The sequence below is a fragment of the Lepidothrix coronata genome, unplaced genomic scaffold, assembly GCF_001604755.1.
Source record: "Lepidothrix coronata isolate B3197 unplaced genomic scaffold, Lepidothrix_coronata-1.0 Scaffold85, whole genome shotgun sequence".
NCBI classification, from domain to species: domain Eukaryota; kingdom Metazoa; phylum Chordata; class Aves; order Passeriformes; family Pipridae; genus Lepidothrix; species Lepidothrix coronata.
This window is the reverse complement of record NW_016690265.1, coordinates 111,256-126,150: the sequence shown is the minus strand read 5'-3', so window position 1 is coordinate 126,150 and position 14,895 is coordinate 111,256. Positions and strand designations below refer to the sequence as shown.

Genomic DNA, 14,895 nt, shown 5'->3' with positions numbered 1-14,895 from the left:
CTGCATCCATATGGCACAGAGCAGTCAGCACCACCTGGAGATTCTTCTGCATTTGCTCCTGAAAGCCATGCTTCTCCAGTGGCATGGTACAAGGCTGGAAGCATGCTGCTCCTAGCCCAAATATCAGTGGCAGCACAGCCACACTGCTTTGATTTCCAGAGGCCAGGTGGTCTCTGTTCGCTCAGGCATGGCTTCCCATCTCCACTGCATGTGGAAAGCATGCCAGTGGTTCTGGGGCATGCATTGAAGAGCTGGGTTTGCTCTTCAAGAAACTCATTGTTGCTTAATTGAAAAAGTAGCTCTCATCTAAATAACGTAGGCTGATAGAAGAGGTTGCATGGACCCTTTCACTGCAGTTTAAAACTGTCTCTCTTCAGTTTAGTCTCAGGCAAGTTTCAGTTTCAATCACCTTTAAGGCAAACAGGAGCAGCCCAACCGGGTGGTAACAAGAGAGTCCACACACAGTTTGCACAGCTTTAACTATGGAAGCAAAAGCGGGTAAATGCAGTCGATGCAGGTTTGTAGGTGCACAGTGTCTGTCTCCTCGTTTGGCAGCTGTCTCTCTGTACCCTCTAGGAAAGGGGAACAGGCAGGGACGGGCTGTGTGCACCACACAGTGCGTCACTCTCAGGGACAAGGACCATCGTGACTCAGCCCTGACTTGGGCCTCCCCAGCCATCCTGTGATACCCATAACCACAAGGATACTAAAAGGAGAGAAGGGGAAGGTCTGACAGGAGGTTATGTGACTAGGGACACTCAGGTTTAGGTTTCTTCTTGGAAGCGCTCCGTAATGCAGTGACCGCCAAGGGAGCAGCTACATAAGCAGCGCCCAGAAGACACACATGCCTTAAGGCAAAATGAGAAAAAAATTGTGAAAATGGCTGCAAATATCTTTGATTTTAATGGGCTTCATCTATTTACCACCCAAAGGGATTTGGTCCATGGAGTTAAGCTGGAAGAGCAAAGGGGATTTTAGGTAGGCAGAATTTAATGGCCGAGACTAATTTTGTCCAAGATCTTGGGTTTGATCCTCCTCTTTTGAGAAGAGCCACCAAATGTTTAACACAGGCTTCCACTGATGGACAGACCCTGCTGGAGGGGCTGGCGCTACTGCCACTCACGGGGACATTTGGGAGAAACCCAGTCAACTGAAAATCCCTTTGTTGGCTATCAAGTTTGAGATTTAGAGGAACTCAGATGAAAGATGGAGAAAATAGTCATTAAGGCATGCCCTAGCATTAGCAGCAATAATTCACAGGTTCTAGCTGAGGATATCAGGGCAGTTTGCCAGCACCACCACAAGGCAGGGGGGTGCTGCTACCCACACTGGGAAGTCAGGCACTTCTGAGTTCAACTGACTCACCTGAAATCCTTCTGCAAAAGAAAATCAAGCTGCAGTGACACCTGGGACACAGCATGTAACGGAGGAGGCAGCACGGCTGTTACAGATGTGGTGCTGAACCAGGGCTCAGTATATCTTCTCCAGTACTATCTCCAGTACCTCTGCTTTCTCCACCTGAAGAACTCCTTGCTATGTCTGCTCTGGGGCAGCCTGGTCACAGTAGCACCAAGCAGAGGACATTAGTCACCAGGCAAGAGCTCATCTTGCATCATGGACCTCAGCTAGGTCAATAGAAGCTCCCTCTGCTCACCCCATGTGGTGCTGATGGCTGCTAGGCTGACATGCCCTGGGAGAAGGAGGTTTAGGAACCAACATGCCCTTTCTCTGCTAATTCAAGCATCTCACAGCTTACATCCCATTGATTCTCAGTATGACTTAATGTCTAAGTGGTTTAGGTGACCTGAAAGCAGAAGCCAGGCACCTAAATAACAGAGATACTTTTAAAAATTACAGAGGATCTCCTGAGGTCCCTTCTGTCCTGAATTTTCCTACAATCCCAAGAAATGCATTCTATTCCCAGCTATGCCACAGCTCTGATTGTGAACTGCACTTCTCCATCCGTCCCTCCCACCCTGCCTGCCCACCCTGCACAGACCCCTGGCCCTGCTCCCCCCGGCGTGGCTGGGGTAAGGGGAGTTAAGGGGTTTCAGGGTGCCAGCAGAAGGCTGCTCACGACTGGTAGCAAGTACCCACGCGTGCAGGCTCCCTTGTTATCTCCGTGAAAAACAGGGCAGCCCGTTGCTGCGGAATAATTCTTCCAAGTAGATCCGATTCGGTAGCGGAGCAGCAACCGAAGGTTTCCAGGAGCGACGGGAGGGATGTCTGCGAGGTGCTGGAGCTCCCCCAGCTCCCCATCCCGCCGGGGTGCCTGCCGTGCTCCCGGGCGCGTTTAGGAAGGCAACGTGAAGTCAGGCACCCCCTGCCCCGCAGATGAGGGTCTTGAGGAGAGGAGAAGCGGGATGAAGTGGGTTGGAAACCAAAGCAAATCACAGATTTCCCTGGGGAAGCCAGGCGGGGGGCTGGGGGGGAGGCGCATGCGGTGGGTCGCAGCGAGTCTCCGGGGGGCAGGATTTCTCTTCCATCGCATGGAAGAGCGAGATTAAAGAAGAAAGTGGGAGTGGGGTGGGAGGGAAGGGAAGGGGGGGTGGGGGGGGATGAACAAAGGAGATTGGCAGCACAGCTGTTTTGGGAAGAAAAAAAAAAAAAAAGAGGCCAGCCTTCCTGTTTCTTTAAAGCCGCTCATCTGCGCGGCGGCCGGCTGCCGGCGGCGGGAGGCAAGGCTGCGGGGAGCTGCGGGGAGCTGCGGGCGGGCGCACGTTCGCTCGGAGAGGACAGACGGACGGACAGACAGACAGAGGGAGCCGTCCCGCCGGGGCTGCGCTGCCCGCCGCGACCGGGCGGGCTCCGATGGGCGGCAGCGGGGCGGCGGCAGCAGCAGCACCGGGAGCAGCGCAGCGGCGGAGCGGCCGCGGCTGAGCAGCGCCCCGCGCCATGCGGAGCGCGCCGCTGGCCGAGGGCGAGCCCTGGCCGCGCCTCTGCCCCGCCGAGCTCGGGGGGCTGCGGCGGCTGCGGCGCAAGCACGGCGGCTGCAAAAGTTTCCGCGTGGAGCTCAAAGTGCTGAGCGGGAGGCGGACGGCGCTCCGCGCACCCCCCGCGCCGCCCCCCGCCGCCGCCGCCCCGCAGCCCGCCTGGGAGCCGCGCAGCGCCGCGCTCGGCCCCGCCGCCGCCAACAGCAGCGCCTTCCCCGCCGCCCCGCCGCCGCCGCCCGCCGCTTCCCCGCGCCCGCGGCCGGGCGAGGCGTCCGGCGTCTCGCCGGAGATCAAAGCGCTGCAGCAGACGCGGCGGCTGCTGGCCAACGCCCGGGAGAGGACCCGCGTCCACACCATCAGCGCCGCCTTCGAGGCGCTGCGGAAGCAGGTACCTGCCGCCGCCCCGGGAGCCGCCGCCCGCCTGCGGGGGGCTCCGGGCATCGCTTCGCCAACCCCACCCCCTACGTTGTGCCGCGTGTCGAGGGCTGGTGGGTGCGCAGGGCGCGGGGGAGCGCCCGCGCTGCCGGGGGCCGGGGGAGGTGAAGGGCAGGAGCCGCCTGACAGGAGGGGAAGTCAGTTCAAAATGCCTGGAAGTACCAACCCTAGAACTGTGCTAACGCTCAAGATAAATAAATAAGGGCTTTTAATTTGCTTGCAGTTAGAAAGTTTTGGACTTTTTTTTTTATTTTTTTTTTTTTCCCCGGAGAGGGAATGGTGTGGAGGGGGAAGAAATAAAACAAACCCGAGAAATCCCTCCAAGTGAGAACAGAGTGTGGAGAGAGGCACTTCGCCAAGCTGCGAGCTGCGGTGATGCTCTTGTAGCAAGAGCACGTGTACTTGCTAGCTTTCTGGCTGCGGTGAGCTGCCCCAAAGGAATCACTGGGAATTTGGGCAGCACCATGTTCTTGCTGACTTCGGTGCAGGGTACCTGACCCCTCAGGGCGCTTGGGGTTCCTACAGCAGCCTCTGAAACTTTCCATGTGCCCTGTCTGCCAGGGATAGCCGAGTTGAGTTGTAGTCCTTTGCCAGTTAGTTTCCCATGGGTTTTACTGTAGGGCATGTTTGAAGTGTGTGCAGTGCTGGGTTTGCCTGGTGAGAGGACTTGAAAATCCTCATGGTCGTCTGTGAAGCATAATAGATGGGTTCTCACTGTCAGGGTGGAGATTTTGAAAGGTAAATGATGTTTTGGACTAAATTCTTCTATCATCTCCCTGAGATGAGGAGAGATCCAGAGAAGCCACAAGGTTCTTGCATCTTCTGCACAAGGATAAATTAGTGCTCTGGCCCCAGTACTCAGCCCTCACTGTGTGTAGGCACTGTGTAACAGCTCACTGATAGACAAAGATGTGCTGTCACACTCTGCAAGCCCAGCTGTTCTGGCTGTTCTGCCTTTCTGGTCAATGCTGATGGGGCTGTTCCAGGTGTGTGGAAAGGACGAGATGCACAGGGCTTGGAGGGCTGTGAACTGCAGATGAGTCTGATCGTGAGAGATGCTGAGCGCTGCCTCTCCCAGGATGGTCCTTCCAGCCTGGTGGGAGCAGCGTGCTCTGCTCGCAGGGGGGCTCATACACCCAGGCTTTTCACTACCATCTTTCAAACATTACTAATCCAAGCTATTCTGCAAGTGTGCTCGCTTTGGGACTCAATGCTCTTTCCTGCTTAGCGGAGCTCTGCTTGTTCCTAACTCCATCATGCTGCCTGCAGCCCTTCTCAATGACTGCTGTGTGCTGAGTAGCTGCACCCCAAGATTTAATCCTTCCCTGTCATCTGCTTCAGCCTTGACCTCAATAGAAGCGCAGGCTGAGACTTGGGGGCTGTATGTCAGGAGGGAATCACTGATGAGCATCTAAACTAAAACATTTTTGATCACCGCGCAGGGTGGGATCTGACAGCTCCTGTCATAAATCCCAGTAATCCAGTGTGTGCTGGATGCTTTCCTCCAGTGCTGAGAGGCTGCCCCTTGTACACGCAGACTCCAGACTTGATATATTTTGTTTCTATAAGCTGCTTCCATATTTTGGTTGTTTGGCAACTGTCTGTAACACGCTTGGAAGTGTCAGTCTAATTCTCCATGGACAGACATCTACACCACCAAAACCACAAGGGGAAGTAGCACTGATTTCCCAAATCACTGGCAATCTTGTTCTAGGCTGAGCCTCAAGCAGGAGTCAGGCAGGCAACAAATTAAAGCCGCGCTCTTTTGGGAAATGGGCAACTCTTGAAAAGCCTCAGATTCCTGGCCTTGGCCCTGTCTCCATAAATCATTTCAGCTGTGGACTCAGCTGGGAGTCCAAAGAGCCTGGAGAACAAGTTGCTGTCCTCTCTTCCCATGAAAGCCGGTCTCTAGGGTCAGCACGGGTACATACTGGCAGAGCTGTATTCACTCTGCAAAGAGAAAGAAATCATTCTCTGAGAAATATTTGCTGCAAGGTTTTCCTAGCAATTTGCTGAGGGGTGGGCTGGCTGTCCCGACCATCATTGGATGACATTTGTATTCATTTCTTGTGGGGCTGCCAGCGGCGTGCCTGGTGCCGTACGTGACATCAGGTGACAGTCAGCTTCATTGCACTTACGCACGGTGCTGCCTTGTCACTCAAGTCATTCACACCGGGGTCGGAGGAGAGGTTTTTGAGGAGCGGTTCGGATCAGAAGACAGTACGTTGCTCTCTGTCACATTCTGGTCAGTGGGTCGGGAAGTAGGGGCAGGGAGATGCGCTGGCAGAGGCACACGCAGCAGGGAGGCTTTCTCTTGCCTCAGGTCAGCGCCGTCTTTCCACATCCCTGAAGCAATCCCTGTGCACTGTCTGCCACAGGCCTCAGTTTGCTTCTTGTTCCTTGGTTAGTCCTCCGTCCCCTCCTTGTCATCACATATCAGGCTCTTAAGCAGCTGGGAGGCCTTTCCTGAGGCACTGAAACTGATACCTCCCTGCAGACAGGCGGGCGAGGAGCAGGGGAGAGCACTGCGCTTGCACACAGCCAGCCCCCGCCCCACACTCCTTGGGGAAGGGCTCAGGTGCTGGATGTGGAGCTGCTGGAAGCAGGAGCCCTGTTCAACCACTGGTACCCAGCACCCACACAGGTGTCATACCTTTGCCTGTCACGTTTGGATGTACAGGGCTGGAGATACCCATCCTCACTGGCATGTGTGAGATAAAACCCCATTGCTTGTAGGATCAGACCCACCACAGCCAAGCTGTAGGGAGCCTGTCCATGCCTGGTGAGGAGGAGGAAGGGGAAGTCATGCCTCTGTGCAGGACACTCTCCCTGTCTCAGCAGCCCACCCCAGGGTAGGCGACTGGCACTCAGCGTGCCGGGCAGATGGGCTGACAGCGGCGTCCCTGCACTCTGCAGCTGTGTACATATGGCACACATGTTTTGGCTTGTGTCGACTAACTCTCCAGATGGCAGGAAGGGGTGTGGGGTTTTTTTTTTCTTCCAGTTCTTGGTGGAGGAAGAGCCAAACACAGTTGTTTCACACAAGGGGAGGCTAATCCAGCTATGTCCCTGAGCACTTAGCTGTCCCTGACTCGCCTCTGAGGGCAGGGCCCCCTCAGAGGTGGGAGGTAGGCGGGCAGCTGCCAGCTCTGGGAAGCTGCCTGCTGCTGTGAGACGTGTCTTTGCCATTGTGTTCACCCCTTGGTGTTGCGGCCACCAGGAACAAGGTTCTCCCTCTCTCTGTATTGAGCTGCTACCTTCACCATAGGACCATAGCACTGAAGTGGGGCTGAAGAGCAGATGCTCCTGAGATAACAGCTCCTTCTCCCTGGTCTTGGCACTTGTGATCTTCAGCTACTCAGTCTGGAAAAGATTTTCCCACCTTCAGTTCCCCAAGCATCGTTTGTCCAAGTGATGATCCTTCCACTAACAGCAGACTCCTGAGGCTCACAGCATAGCTCCCCCTGGAAAACACTGACCTGCTGTGAAACACTTTGAGATGGTGGAGATATTTCTGCTATCCTTGGCTGCCCTTCTGCTGCTGCCTTTCTGGTGTCCGTCCCCAGTTCTGCTTCTTCCTCGTGACTGGGCAGCTCCTCTCTGGAGCACTGGTCTGTCCTTGAAAGCCCTGGCAGGTCCTGGTCAGTGGATTCCTATACTACTGCTGCAGGACCCTCCATAAGTGACATAATGGGTTGTCACTTCCATCCTTTTTCTCTCCATCTCCCTGCCATTGTGGGTGGTCAGTGAACCCAAACATTTCTGATGAGTCACAGCGCAAAGTTCGCAAGAACCTGAGGGCATCTCCTCCTCCATGTGAAGACTCCTACCAGTCCTTGTGCTGGTGGATGTTCAGATTTGTGAAGCAGTGCAGCCATTTGGAGGAGACAAGATGTGACAACAACATTGCATATCTTCAGAGCAACTGCTCTCCATGCCAAGCAACACTGGCTCCTTTTTTTTTTTATTGTCTGCAAATTCGTATTGGCAGCAAGAGTCTCATGCTCCGGCAAATCCCAAGTATGAAACTGGACTATCTCAACATCTGTTGCAGCATGGACTTAGCCACCAGGTTTGCTCCTGGGGGACTTGACTGGAAGGAGATAGTGCTTTTCACCATGAGACTGCATGGGCAGCCAAGCAAACCAGCTCCCACCAGTATGTTGCACTCACAGGAGTTGGGATCGAGCTCCTCAGCTGTGCTGACAGACCCTAAGGTGGCAGCAAACTCTCCGTCGATGGACAGAGACAACCACAGCAGCCTTCCTGATCTGGAGCCTGCCTGGGCTTGCACATCTGGTTTCTCTCTGGAGCACTGCTGTCCAGCTCCTCCTTGAGAAAGCGATGCATCGAGCCACAGCGAGCTGGAGTCTGCACTGGGAGCAAATGTGTCCACAGGCATTTATTTTCCCTTGAAGTATATTGGCATTTTTCTAAATCTTTTCACCACTGCATTACCAGGACACTCTGCCTCAGCAGCTGACAGCCTCGCTCTCTGCACTCATGTGGGCTCTGGAGATACTTTAGAGTTTTATAGGGTTTTTTAGCTGCTGGAATGGAGGTTTTTTCCCCCCACTAGCATCCTTTCACTTTTTGCTGCCGACATGCACGTGGCTGCTGTGGTTTGTTGTTAAGTCAGTGCAGAAAAGCCCCTGCTTGCTCCTGTTGGGAGCATGGTGGGACATCAGGAGCGGCAGCCTCAAGGCCACACAGGAGGAGGTTACATGGCTGTGGGGTGGCATGTGGGCAAGCTGTCTGCAGGGCTTTGAAGGACAAGCCAGGCACTAAATGGAGGCAGGAGCCATGACTTGAGCAGTCAGCCACAAGCCAGAGGAGGCTGAGGCTGTTCTGGGCATGTGTCATTACGTGCTCATCCTCTTTGTATGTCATCCCAAAAGCAGCCGTGGTTTGTCACCTCTGCAGGCACGACACTGCATGTGACCAGTGTCTCTGGCGTGTCCTTTCTGTGTGGTGAGGAGGCTGAGAGCTTTCCTCCATCACCTGCTGACATCTCCCTTCCCTATTTCCAGTGATTCATCCCTCTGTGATCCCACAAGCAGGAAACCCCAAGATGCTTTAAAACCCAGCTCCTGAAGACAAACCACCCATTGAGCTCTCTGGGGGTGACAGCTGGGTGGGAAGAGATGGTTAGAGAGGTGCTGCTGGACTTCAGGAGAGCTGGAACATCTTCCAGACATCATGTACAACACCACTGCTGCGTGTTGTCATTGAACAGCACAGTGTTAACCGGAGTATCTCAGTGGTTACAGCCGGTCCCGAGTGACGCTGATGGATATTTAGAGCCCAGTTGGGGCAGAGTGGGGTGGCACTGTGGTTTAACAGCTAAAGAAGATGAAAAAATACTGGCCTGAAGCAACAAAAGAGGACAGAAAATAAGGGAGAAACCAGACAAAAGGACAAAAATCTTGAAAACAATGCCTGTGTGTCACCAAGAACAGGGCTTTTCTGCTCTCTTGGCTGCTGTCTGGCTGATTTTATCTTTTGTTACAAATCCCGCTCCTGTCGGGAGATATTTGCTCTGCCTGCTGCAGCCACCCTAAGTTAACCTTTATGTTTTCTTATGGCTCCTGCTGAAATTGGAGGAAAGAGTCTGCTTTTCTCTGTCAAGCTTTGAATCCAGCCTCTGCTCCCTGCCTTAATCCACTCTCAAATTCCTCTCCGGACCACAGTGGGGAGATGGGACACTTTACAGTACTGTGCAGCAGAGCCCCCCAGGCTCTTTGTTCCCATCCTGCATCTCTTTTGGTCCCTGCCGTGTGTATTCCCAAAGCGATATATCCCATCCTGGTCCCGGTTTGCACTGTCCCCTGTGCCATGCAGGGATGCAAGCAGAGGGAGGGTTATGCTCCTTGCAGCTGCTCATAGCAGCTCCTGGGTCTAAGCAGCGATAGCAAAGGAGTGGAAAACCCCATGGTGTCCAGCAGTGGGTGGTGACTGAAGAGTCACCAAGGCCAAGCTGAGGCTGTGGCAATGCCATTATCTCTGGTAGAGCTTGGTCTCCTATTTGCCAGGGGAATCGGATTCATTGGACCTTAAAGATGGAGATGGCCATTACAAAACTGTCACCCAAAAAAGTGTTTCCCCACTATAGTGCTTGAGGGTAGCCCCTTTCAGAGGAGATTTTCTGTGCCTTGTGGCCCTGGGATTTCTCCTGTGATACCCAGTGGTCCTCTGTGTAGTTACTGTTTTGGGCAGTGGTTCAAAGAGCCTGCAGTAAGGTAAGAGCTTTGCTGCAACCCAGCATTTTGATATTTTTCATACTGAGAGTGTTTGTTGTATGCCCTGGGGATGTGCAGGAGGCATTGGGGTTGCAAAATGGGGATAATGTAGGAGGACTGTCCAAAATGGAGTGGAGCCAGGCCTGGGGCAGCATTAACCAGACTGCCATTTGGAAGAGATTCCCGGGGTGAACTCACCCAGCGCCACACCTAGGTTTTGTTTGGAGGAAGCCAATTCATTCGCTCCAAGGAGTGAACTCATGTTTTTGCAATGTGAGCGATGGGGGAGCCAGGAGCTGGGAGGGAACCGGGAGCTGGGTTATTTGGCAGTGTGCACCCACCCAAGAGGCAAAGGCACCTCGTTCAGGACTAGTGCTCCTGCCTGAGCGATGCTGCTTTTGTTCTCCTTGGCATTTTTCAGCTGGGTTTGGGCCCTGGGTGGGCACTTTTTTCCCTGTGGTGGGACAGGGATGCGGCTTCCTTTCGAACTGCTATGATTGCTGTGCTAGCACGGGGCTGCCCCTTCCCCACCATCGCAGTCTGGTGGCAGAGAAACAAAAGCCTCCCTCACCCATGGTATGGAATAGCTGCCCATCGCTGGCTGGAATAGAGCTCTGTGGAGCATCTGACACTGTGACACCCACAGATGGTCAAGGGTGGTGATTCTTTCCCTCTACTCTGCCTTGGTGAGACCCCACCTGCTGTGCTGCTTCCAGCTCTGGGGCCCTCAGCACAGGAAAGGCATGGACCTGTTGGAGTGAGTCCAGAGGAGGTCACAAAGATGATAAGAGGGATGACTGAGAAAGTTGGGGTTGTCCAGCCTGGAGAAGAGAAGGTTCTGGGAGACTTTTTCAGCCTCTCCCATCCCTTGCCCTTAAAGAGGGTCTATAAGACAGATGGGGACAAACTGTTTAGTAGACCCTGTTGCTCTAGGCCAAGGGGTAATGATTTTAAACTAAAAGAGAGTAGATTTAGGCTAGATATAAGGAAGAAAATTTTTACAATGAGGCTGATGAAACAGTCGCACAGGTTGCCCGGAGAGGTGGTAGATACCCCATTCCTGGAAACATTCAAGGTCAGGCTGGACAGGGCTTTGAAGAACCTGATCTAGTTGAAGATGGCCCTGCTCATTGCAGGGGGATTGTAATAGCTTACCTTTAAAGGTCCTTTGCAAACCCAAACTATTTTATGACTCTTATGGGGCCCTTCTCCAAAGCACTCCCCTGAGAACCATGCCATATATCCACAAAGCAGAATCTGTCCTTGCTTGTTCCAACCCACACCGTGCTGCCCCAAAGGTCTAGTTCAGTGTAATGAGCACCAGTGGCATGGAGGAGACATTGCTGGAAGCTGGCTGCTGCTGTGCTGTGGGCAGGAGGAGGGGTACTTGGGAACCAGGTCTGAAGGGGTCTGGCAGGACCGTGAAAGGACATCCTGGGAATGCGTGCAGGCTTTTCCATCATACAGCTGTACATTAAATCATCATCGTCCTGCCTGGGATGTTAGAAGGACTCAGGGCATGTAGCTGTTGAGAGCAAGGTAAGGAAGCCAAGTTCCTTGCTGGTGAATCTGAATACACCAACCAGACCATAAAATGATGAGTCCTGTGAGAAGCAGGAGGACCCATATGTGTTCACTTTACCACAAAATTGGGTGGAAAGAAAAAGGGTGGCTCCGAACCCTTCCCAAACACACTCCACAATGTAACACATCTTGAAAACAGACAAGGCCTTCATCTTCTGGGTGAGGCCTTCAGCTTCTTAAAGCTCTTACTCATAGAAGTAGAATGATTTGAGTTGGATGGGACCTTAAAGATCATCGTGTTCCAGCCCCCTGCCATGGGCAGGGACACCTTCCACTAGACCAGGTTGCTCAAACTCCCATCCAACCTGGCCTTGGACACTTTGCAGGGATGAGGCACCCACACATCTGCAGTAGCACTGCAGACATCAGCCCTGGAGATACTTCAGGATCATGAAAGAGAGGCTTCCCCTGTGCTCAGGACCGACAAGCAGGAAACACTGGCAGTCCTACTGCCCCAACCTGCCACCATTCCCCCAAGGTGTCTTAACTCTAGGAAACATCTGACTCACCCCGGGGTGGAAAGAGGGACGTACAAAAGCCAGAACTATTAAGTACTGGACATTTGTATGAACCCTCTGGAAATATTTTTGGCAGGAGACGCAGCACAAACAATGAGACAGCGCCACTGGGCTGCGTGTTCGGATGCAGGAGAGAGGCAGCCAAATGCTTTCCTGGGGGAGGGGAGGGAGGGGGGCCTGATGTGTTTTAACTCCCAGCATAAAAATAAACCAGATCAGTTAGCAGACAGGTAGGTTCAGCAGCTTCTTATGGCATGTTGAGGAACTAGCTGTCAGGGCAGCTTAGCCATCGCAAACATGGGAGCCACCCTGTCTTTCCTGCTGTGCCCAGGGGGCCCAATTCTGTCCTGCATGACCTTTGTGTGGAGGGGATCTGTGCACGTCTGTGCTGCTAAGTCACGATTCAAGCACAATACCAGAGAGGTCTGGACCCCCAGCACTCGACACTCTTCTTTATTCCAGCATCTTTATGCAGTGTAAAAGCAGACTTGGTTTTACAGATGTTATCTGGGCAGGTCCAGAGCATGTTTACAGAAATCGTATCGTATTGATAAGGACAGAGCTGCCTGGCAGAAGGCTTAATGATGTGAACTTGCTTAATGCTCCTGAAGTCCATGGGATGCTCGTGGTTGTTCCTCACAGACCCACCACGGTGAACATACCCTTCACCCTCATGTTTCAGGGGTACCCTCTCACACATCTGTTTCTCCAGTTGTTCCCCAACCTCATCCCACACTCTCCTCTCCTGTGCCCTGGGTCAGAATCAGCTCCCAGCCCATTTCTTCAGTGGGTGACAGTGACCCTTTGGGGAGCTGCAGCAGATCCCTGCCTCTCTGGAGAGGGCTGGCTGCAGGCCGAGCACTGCTCCGGTCAAGTGCACAGCAGACTTCCCACGGACTTCAAAGGGAGCATCCTTGGTTTTCCAAGGGCGCTGCCTCTGAATCTCAGACGTCAAGGATGGAAGAGACCTGTTAGGTCACATCCCGTCCTATCTTCCTGCCAAAGAAGGGCTCTTCTGCACAGGAATATGTCTCAGGAGTATTCCTCTTGCCTTGCTTCAACTCCTGCCAACCTCAGGGTCACTGATAAGACCCAGGAGACTCTGCAGACCCCTTTGCAGACACAACTAAGAAACATGCTCTGAGTGAAGCTCTGGTTCCTGCTGGTCCCAGCCCGCTCCATGCTGATCTCCCAAAGCCCAGGATGGTGCCAGTATCCTTTCTAGCCTTTCTGCCTTTCTAGAAGACAGCTGCATTCCTTCGAATCAGTGTGAAATTTCAGTTGCAGTTCCTTCCTAATTCCTTTTAATCACTGCAAATATTGCAGGCAAGAGGGTGAGCTGTGCTGCTGCTCGGGAGAGATCAGTGAGGTCAGATAAGGGAAATATTTTCATTAACTGCACAGGAACTTGAGCTCTGCCCTGGTTCCCCCTGGCTCTGAACGGACCTGCTCAGCTACCATCTTTGCAGCTGTCCCACCAAAGCTCCAAAATCTGTTCAGTTCAGGCATGAGGAACAAGAAGGTGACAGAAAGAAGGGCTTGGTGCTTGCCAGGAGTGTGACAGATATCTGCTTGCGTTACCACCTGCCCAAGATCTGTGTAGTGGAGACTCCATGGAAACTGGGAGGGTTACAGCTGCAAGGCCACACCAGCGTCAGGCGTTTTCCCATTTCTAAGACACTCTCTCTGTTTTAAGTTGGATTTTGAAGATTTCTTGGCATCCAGGTGTGTCACTGACAACCTTTTCTCCAATCTGTGCAAATCTGTCCCCTCCTTCCTGCTGACTTTGTGTTAAAGAAGAGATAATGCCAAAGTCACACACACACACACACACACACACACACACTTGAGGAAGCTTTGACTCTGGATCTGAACTAAGTGGCTCATTCCTCTCTTAATTTCCCATGTTTAATTCAAAAGGAAACATTAAAATGGCAGGAGCTGAGCCAAGACAGGGAGGGTTCCTATAAAATAGTTTTTCTAACACTGTTACCATGGCAAAAAACCTCTTATCTTTTAATGTTGGTGCCCCGCACCTATCACAGCAGTATCTGAGCTGCTCAAGGTGAACCTCTTACCATGGACGTATGGGGCAGCTCCAGCTTGGACTCTGCTGCAGTGGTGTGGGAAAAATGTTGTGTAATCCCAGTTGAGGGTTTTGTCAGCTGTATTAGTGCTGAGATCCTCCTTGCCATTTGCAGCAAACATATCCTACAAAAAAAAAACAGATTGGTTTTTATTTTGTTTCTTTTTTCTTTTTTTGAAAAAAAAAAACCAAAACACAAAAGAAAGAGCAAAACAAATGAGGAAAAAAGACATTAGTTGCCTTCTTGTGTTGTAACTGGACAGCGTCTGTGCATCAGCCTCAAGGATTTTGTGGTTCTATTTTACTTCCACTCGATTTAACTTCCTTCTTGCTCTAATTCTGAAATTACTCCCACATTGCACTGAATCCTTCTATTTTAGTTTCCATCTTGCTTTGTTCTTTCCTGATGCTGTTTGATCTGGGCACTCTGCTGTTCTTGTTACATTGGCGTTGAAAGACTTGGGTGTTTCTGCTGCTCAAAGCTCTTGCTTTCAAAATAACTCAGCTCATTGCATCTGGGGACCAGGTACTATGGTCTGAAGGCAAGTACCACTGGTGGGTGCATAATGCTGGCAAAGAAGTGAAGGCAGGGATTTAGAGAGAGGTTTTGTCAGACAAAAAGGGGATCTCTGTGCCACCAGACTCCAGCCATTTCCGGCTACCCCTCTGATTCCCTCTGGAGCAATGGGAACAACACTTAGCCTTGCCTTTTCCTTGACTGGCAGCTTTGCAGAGGGGCTTACAGGGTGTGTCTCGAATCCCATGGCACACACGGTGCCGATTCCAGCAGAAGAGGCATGGAAGTGGCTCCATCCCTTTTGGGTTGGTGTTACCAGCAGAGAAGTCTTCTCTGTGCAGCTGAGGTCAGTGCAGCAGTGACACAGGGTATTCCCATAGGATACATAGATTCTCTGCAATGCCCCTGCCCATTGCAGGGGGGAGTTTGGACTAGGTGACCTTGAAAGGTCCCTCCCAACCCAAGCTATTCCATGATTCCATGTCTTTTCAGGGGTATCAGTAGTAGATAGTGTGTATGGCACCACACTACAAGACATTGAGGTGCTGGAGCGTGTCCAGAGAAGGACAACAGAGCTGGGGAA

The 14,895-nt window shown here is 52.6% G+C and overlaps 1 protein-coding gene across 1 annotated transcript in view; it reads left to right on the top strand.

The window, feature by feature from the left end:
• Positions 1 to 2,895: 2,895 nt before the first annotated feature.
• Positions 2,896 to 14,895, top strand: part of ATOH8 (atonal bHLH transcription factor 8) — a 25,370-nt gene continuing 13,370 nt past the window's right edge. Inside the window, exon 1 of the mRNA XM_017820819.1 lies at positions 2,896 to 3,321. Coding sequence (XP_017676308.1) covers positions 2,896 to 3,321 — 426 coding nt within the window. The remainder of the gene's footprint in view (positions 3,322 to 14,895) is intronic.